Raw genomic sequence first — 7,567 nt, 5'->3', positions numbered from 1 at the left:
CCTGGAGTAAATTCACAAGCTACCCTGCAGTATACAAAGTCATTCAAACTAGCTGCACCTTTACCAGCTTTGAGAACACGTTAATGATCAATCATTATAAAACATATCATATATATTATTCTGAAATGCACCAATCGGCACAATGACTACTTTCACTTTTGGTACTTTAACTATATTTTGATGATAAACTTTTCTACTTTTACTTGAGTAACATTTTGAATGCAGGATATTTACTGTAACAGAGTATTCCTACACTCTGGTACTTCTACTTTTACTCAAGTACAAGATCTGAGTACTTCTCCCACCTCTGCTTATGTGTTTTGATTGTACTTGTATTTTTAAGTGGTCAGTGGAAAACCAGGATGTAAGTACAACTGACTATTTCCTACACCTGTTAGCACTTTAAAATAAGTATTTGGCTTTGTACTTTGTCACATGTAACTTGTATTTATTGTCATTGATGCTCTTCTTTTAGCCTGGCCTATCTTATTTTTCAGGATATTAAAGGGTAGATACCGGGCAGAAAGCCTGACTTTATTGTGCTGTAAAACAGAGCAGATTTACAGTTGTTCTTTTCGCCCCGCGGCCACTAAAGCTGCTGATTCTGTATTTAGTTTTGGTGTTCTCTAGTTGTTTTGCATACTCTACCACTGATTTCACATTCAAGCTAAATGTGGAGCTAAATCCACGTTAATCTTCATTACAGCCTCTGAACTTCCCATCGCTACTGTAAAACTATCATTTGTACTATCATGTAGATAAGTGTGCTTTTGACATATTATGATAAGTACACTATTTCTAAACAACGAGCCTCATAGACGCTTTGAGGTTCAGTTCAGACATAAATCACTTTTATTGGCCCGTCTGTGTACAGCTCCCAAAGAGTTTTTTGGCATAATATGCACGTGGGTATTCATTGCCAAAGCAGATAAATAAGGCTATCTTGGCTACATTAAGCCAGCGTTTGACTTGTGCAGAACATTTTGTAGCTCTATTAACAGAGGGAATGTATTATTATTTATGCCTGTGTGGTAAATGTTTATTTTTTCTGTCATGCAGTAAACACATGGACTGCTTTACCTTTCATTAACAACAAGATGTTCTTTATATTACTTTATATAAGTGAATTTTGCTCTGAAATGCATTTGATTTGTTAGTGGTTATGATATAACTATTTTAACCCCTTTTCTAGACCAATGAAACGAATGTTTTGGGACCATAAAGCAGTTAGGGTTAAATGCGTTTCGTTTTAAAGGTATTTGGTTACTTTTTGGTGTTTTTTAGTTTGTACATTTCCTCCTTTTTAACACATGAACTCTCCATTTCTAGATGTGTGAGCAATAAATATGAAATACTTTGTTTAGTGTCCCTATTCTCCAGCTTCAGATTGCTTGCTTGACTGGGTGTCCCATTTCACATTTCAATCAGGAGAGACTTAGTTGAAGTTGATAACATTTGTATTGCCGTGTGCGCAATAGTGTTTTTGGTGATTATACCTCATCATACTGTGATGAATTAGGGGGGAGGAGAAGCCGACTAAAAAGAGAAACCCCCCCGGGGTCTAGACACTGGTGGTGGTGAATACTAAGGGAAAATAAAATCCGGAGTGATGAGGGTTCTTCTGGGCTGTCCTGCCTTGGATCTGAACAGCTGGAGGGGAAGGAGGTGGAGGAGGGTTGCATCAATTCTCCTGAGCGATGCTGACGGGGGAGAGAAGAGCGGATTGAAACGTTTTGCCTGGTGTGCTGATTGGCTGTGGGAAATAAGACGCAGCCGATTGGTTTAGCTGGGGTGAGTTGAGCCTTTTGCTAATTGAGATAGGGGGCGAGTGAGTGAGGGAGAATTGTGAATGAGAGCGTGGGAACCAGTCTTCCTGAAAGAATTTACGCTGAGCTTTATATTTCAATTATGCCCTATGATTGTACTTGTTTTTCGAAGTGTTTATACATATTTTAATTGAATATTTGTCACCCTCTCAGAGTCAGGGTCTGGATGGATTCGATGTCTGGCCCACCATCAGCGAGGGGAAGGAGTCGCCCCGTCAGGAGATCCTTCACAACATCAACCCTCTGCACAAACCTCCGCCGCAAACCATGAAGTGGGACGTCAGCACGGAGAGAGCTAAGGGTACATTTAACGTCAAAATTATATAAACGACAAATAAGGATGCATTCAAAGGATAATTTGCCGTGAAGTATCAAAGTCTTTACTCAGGTTATGGTGCATGAATTCAATTCACTTGTGAGAAATCTGCACAAATGTGGCTGTCAAATTTGAATCCATGAACGCTTATGGTAACAATTCTCATCATTTTTAGTGGAAAGACTTTGGCGAGTCATAATCTGTGCAGTTCAATGGCTTCATTTGGTTCTACAGTTTTAATGTCACTAAAAAATACAGTATATTTATGAGTGAATTTCTTAATTCTCTGTTATGATGGAGTTTAATCACTTGTCATGGATATCTTTTTTAATATATTCTGTTTTCCCACTTTGGTCGAACCTTATATGTTCGTATTTCCTTCCCATCTAGCAATTTCTCCAATACGGATATCATCATATATTTGTGTCTACGGATAATTGGTAGATGTTAACATGCTCATACTTTAAGGCAGCTGTTAAAGACTCCTAGTTCGTAGCCAACACATGCAAAAAAAACGGATTCATAGAAGAATTCTAAATTCAGATTTGCACAGAGGGAAGTTAAAAAGGGATAGGAAGAAGCTGAGAAGAGAAGTAGACAGGAAAAACAGGAGAATCTCTTACAGACATGGGCGTAATAATTTCCACTGGGGACTGTCCCCCCCACTTTTTAAAATCCCGCTTGTGTCCCCCCCCCCACTTTTCGAAATGTGTTTTATTTTTTATTTTACGTTAGCGGTCATCGTCACGGTGGAGAACACAGCGTCTATGCGTGTGTGGCACGAGCGCATTTTGTGTGAGTGTGCGAGAGAGCGACAGAGAGAGAGACAGCGCACCAGTTACGGGGTTGTTGTTAGCATCTGGTGCTAGCTCGGAGCTAACGGAAATTAGAAGCTGTTTCAGCAATAGGGAGAGGGAGAGTCCTCTCCTGTCGGCTCAGTGAGGTAAAGGACTCTCTGAGTGATTCGATTGTAAACTTTAGTCTAAGTTATCTCAGTGGGTCTCAAACGGTTTGGTCATCTTTGTAAACAAATTTGTTCATCTATTTAATATAGTTGTAAAAAATAAGTTAAGAAATCATTCCAATATAGGTCAGTAAAAAAAAAAAAAAACAGGAGTTTAAAAAGGGGAGTGATTAGTCAAATATGCATAAATATCAATAAAATATGCAGACTAGGTAAGATAAAGAAAGGAGAGAGGAGTTTATAAAATATTTGTTATTGGTTGTGAGCATATTCTAATGGTTTTTTGATTATTAGAAATATACAGCTCTCTTTCATATGAGTGTTGAGAGCTGTATCCATAAATCTCCCCTCAAAGAAATACATCTTACACTATACTACACCTTTTCCTTGGATTTTACTAACACCATAGTCCCTAATATATTTGTAGAAAGACAGGAAATGGAATTGAATCAAGAAAATGTTTCAACATTAAATGTTTTCACTTCTCAAACCAAATTTACACCCTTGCTTACAGGAATTAAGCATTTAAAGAAGGTATAAATGCAATGTTACCTGCTGGGGGATGGCATCAGCCAAACCGGTCAAAAGTGAACTTAATTTTCCTCATTCCTCAAACCTTTTTTTTATTTGTCAGCAAGCAAATCGAAAGGCACAAAGAAGCCGAAGAAGAAGAAGAAAAAGAAGAAGAAGAAGATCCTGAGGCAGAAACCGAAGCAGAAGTCAGCTTTTAGGGTGAAGAAACCCCATCCTGCTGCTAAACCTGCACCCACACTTAAATCCAAGCCCTCTCCCAAAACAAAGCTTAAGCCCTCCCCCAACACAAAGCTCAAGCCCTCTCCCAACACAAAGCTCAAGCTCTCTCCCAAAACAAAGCTTAAGCCCGTTCCTAAAATAGCAAAAAAGGAAGTTATCAAACAAAAGCGTAAGCCTGTTCCCAAACCGAAGCTTAAGCCCGTTCTAAAACCCAAACCCACATCCAGGACAAAAGTTTACCCCCTGACCCCGAGACTGACGACATACAATCCATCGGGTTCGGGAACATCTCGCCCTAAATCTCAGCCTCAGATCCAGCCACGCTTGAAGCGAAAATCCAGGAGAAACACATCGCAGAACTTTTCACACTCAAGACCACCTCAACGTAAATCCAAGACGGAGCACACATTACATTTCCAGTCGAGGAGGACGTCCTCCCAGTACCAGAACATGTCTCAGGCAGGAGCACCGCAGCCTAAATCCCATCCGACGCCCCAGTTTAGTTTCCCGTCAGTGTGGGACGCTTCAGTCCAGGCTGCCATCAGAGTGGGAGACTGGAAGCTGCTGACAGGTGACCCAGGCCACGGAGACTGGGTCCCGCCACAGGTACTGCATCACACTGAGACCCCATATGTATAAATGTGTCTTTTGATTGTGTGTATATCAGAATCAGAAACAGGTTTATTACCAGGTAGGTTTACACGTACGAGGAATTTGACTTGGTGTCGTGGTGCATACATAGAAGTAAAACAAGAATTAAAAACACAGGTAGAGAACTAGAAAAATATAAAAAATAATTAGGCTACAAATATAGTAAAATATAGCAGTATTTACATGGAATGGAATAAAAATCGGCAGTAATAAGAAAAATAAAACAGATATTGTTGTACATTGTGTGCATTAATGTAATGCATAGATAGGTATATACATATTTTTATATATATTTGTTATTGTTTTCGGGATAGTGGGAAACGGTATATCGATCTCTCTGTCTGTACACACAAACTGAAAGATTGACCATAAAGTTGACTTGACTTTGACTTAAATGGATAGTGGGATTTTTTGAAGTGTTGTTGTGTAAAATATAAACAGATAAGTACGTGCGGCATGCCTCATTTCTGGAGAAGCAGACAGGAGTACATGCATGGAGTTAGGGGAAGCAAGTTTATTTATAAAGCACATTTCATCACAAGGCAATTAAAGTGCTTTACTAAAAAAACATTAAAAGCAGCAAGCCATTATGCAACAGAGAGACATTATACAATTAATTACATTCAAATTAAGCTAAAACAGAAAACAACTTGTATACAATACAAGAGTAAAAGTTGTAGGGCAGTATTAGATATTGATAGTCATTTGATTTAATAAATGTTGGTGTCCTGCTGTGGATGAAAGCAGCAGCCAATCGTTATATAGCCACCTAAAATACGCACACCTAAAATATAGTCAAAGTACCCAATATCCTGAATAATTGCACCGCCATACGACCCGGTTTCCTTTGCTTTCTTAAAAGCCACCATACCCAATTCAGAAAACCAGTAATTGTACCATTGCAGAACCCATTTGATGCTGATGTCAGTTTTTTCGTGTTGTTATGCAACTTTAGTGTATTAATAGGGTATGTCTGTATTCACTTGTAACAAAATAAACGTAACAATCATGCAGCGGTACAACAAAAACGTCTGTGTTCTGCGACGTAAAATCCCTGTTTTTGTCAATGGAGTCTGGTGGCTTTGTAGAGAGACAACATGTCTTTCGCTTCTCGCCAGAAAGGGTTTTCTATGGAAGTACTACAAAAGGGTAACATTGAAAGTTAGAAACCAAAGACACACAGCCGGTAATAGAGAGAGAACGAGAGAACGTCCCTCTGGAGGGAACACAGGGATTTTAGCCTTTGCAGACCATTTACATGCACTAAAACCTATATAACACACTACAGTAGAAGGTAAAGCCCCCCCAAAGAAACGCTTTATAGGGCCTCTCTAAACGTTTTTATCTTTATTTTGTTGCTCAGGTTATGTCCACTCTCCCTGGTCGCTGGTGGAACCTGGAACGTCCCGTCTCCCCGCTCCCCAAATCCTCCTCCGCCCCGAAGAACGTGTGGCTCTTCAACATCACGGCGGACCCCTGCGAGCGGCAGGACTTAGCGGCGCAGAGACCGGACGTCGTGCAGCAGCTCATGGCTCGACTGGCCTTCCACAACCAAACGGCCGTGCCCGTTTATTTCCCGCCCGACGACCCTCGAGCCAATCCCAGCAGGCACAGCGGGGCCTGGGTTCCCTGGGTGGAGGAAGAGGAGGACGAGGAGGGGAAATATCACGGCGTGTACAAGAAAGAGAAGAACAAGAAGAAGAGGAAGAAGCCAAAGTGCCCGCTGTGCAAACTGCAATCGTTCTTTCTGAAACTGAACACCGGGATGATGTCCAATCGGATCTGAGGAGTCCACTTTTTGTAATATTGTTTGGTACATCGTCGCTTCCTTAAATCAATGATAAGAGAGATAACCAGGTGAGTTAATTCCAGTAAACTCTTTCTTGACCATGTTTCATACGAAAACTTTTCAACATGTATTACTATGTAAAATATGGACATTATGTATACATGCAGAATTTGAGCTGATTCAGGCTTTCAGTTCACCCAAATCACAAAGTATTTCATGGCCTGTCCCTCGTGATATCCGGCCATGCAGATACTGTCTTTCCAATGATATTTGCCACGGTTTTTGGTCATTATTGGTGGATTTGTTCCCAGTATCTTGTGCAATAATCTTGGAATTTAGCAATCCTCCTTCGTAAAAACAGCAGTGATGTGGACTATCTGCATAGCAAGAGGCTAACTAAAGTAAGCAGGAAACAGTTTTTCTAATATGGGTGAACTGAGCCTTTAAATTCCTAACTTTTTTGATGGTAAAGGGGTTTTCTTGACTGTTGTTCCCTGATTTATTATGTGATTATATATATTGTGTTTCTCACAGAGGCAAGTGAGGAAAAAATAAATTTGGTGATCCATTTTCTAAGTCTGATTTAGAAAATGTTTGAACATTTTTGAAAGTTCTTTCATTATAATCAGTCTTTTCTAATTATTGTCACTTAAAAACTGACCAAAGGGCCGACACTGTGTGACAGAAATGTAATTTTACTGAGAACCACTGTGATCAAAACTCTGTAAAGTGACAGTTATTAATGAATATTTACACCAAGTGTTCATACCATTCATACCAACAGCGAGGCCCTATTATGCTTATTGGGGTCTTCCCTTTCCTGTAGTGTGTTGTATAGGTTTTTGTGCATGTCAATTGTCCATTGGACTAGTTTGTCTGCTTCAGGGACACAGTGGCATCACTATAGCACTCGGCTTATCGACTAGCGCTCCAACACATTTTACGTGACAGGCTAAGGGGCGGGACATCTCTAAGCGGTTGACCAATCACAACAGAGCTGGCCAGCTAACCAATCAGAGCAGACTGGGCTCTGGTTTCAGACAGAGGGTGAAAAGAGGTGCTGCAGCACAGGCAGTATGAGGAAAATAAAGAGCTTTGTGAACATTAAAACATGAAATGTCACAGTAGAGACACTAAATATAAATATGAACCTGAAAATGAGCATAATAGGGCCTCTCTCTTAGGTTTTGAAACAAATGTTTACTATTAACAGTGAAATTGCATGATTGTGATATTTTTTTTCTATCAATCTGTAACTGATGTTGTTT

At 40.0% G+C, this 7,567-nt stretch overlaps 1 protein-coding gene across 1 annotated transcript; it reads left to right on the top strand.

Moving 5' to 3' along the window:
- The first annotated feature begins 1,943 nt into the window (after positions 1-1,943).
- LOC104957948 (proteoglycan 4-like) lies at positions 1,944-7,323 on the top strand. Its single transcript, XM_010785623.1, has 3 exons — positions 1,944-2,127; positions 3,741-4,465; positions 5,874-7,323. The coding sequence occupies exons 1-3, from the start codon at positions 2,094-2,096 to the stop codon at positions 6,294-6,296; spliced, it is 1,182 nt and encodes a 393-aa protein (XP_010783925.1). The 5' UTR covers positions 1,944-2,093; the 3' UTR covers positions 6,297-7,323.
- Positions 7,324-7,567: the final 244 nt, after the last annotated feature.

Source organism: Notothenia coriiceps, unplaced genomic scaffold (genome assembly GCF_000735185.1).
Source record: "Notothenia coriiceps isolate Sejong01 unplaced genomic scaffold, NC01 NC01_scaffold00028116, whole genome shotgun sequence".
NCBI classification, from domain to species: domain Eukaryota; kingdom Metazoa; phylum Chordata; class Actinopteri; order Perciformes; family Nototheniidae; genus Notothenia; species Notothenia coriiceps.
The sequence above is the reverse complement of the archived record's forward strand: the minus strand, read 5'-3'. Positions and strand labels throughout refer to the sequence as shown.

Coding starts and splice junctions, on each gene's coding strand:
- LOC104957948 (XM_010785623.1), top strand. CDS start 2,094: ATGAAGTGGGACGTCAGCACGGAGAGAGCTAAGG. Junction 2,128..3,740: donor CAGCACGGAGAGAGCTAAGG/GTACATTTAACG, acceptor TTTATTTGTCAG/CAAGCAAATCGAAAGGCACA. Junction 4,466..5,873: donor GAGACTGGGTCCCGCCACAG/GTACTGCATCAC, acceptor TTTGTTGCTCAG/GTTATGTCCACTCTCCCTGG.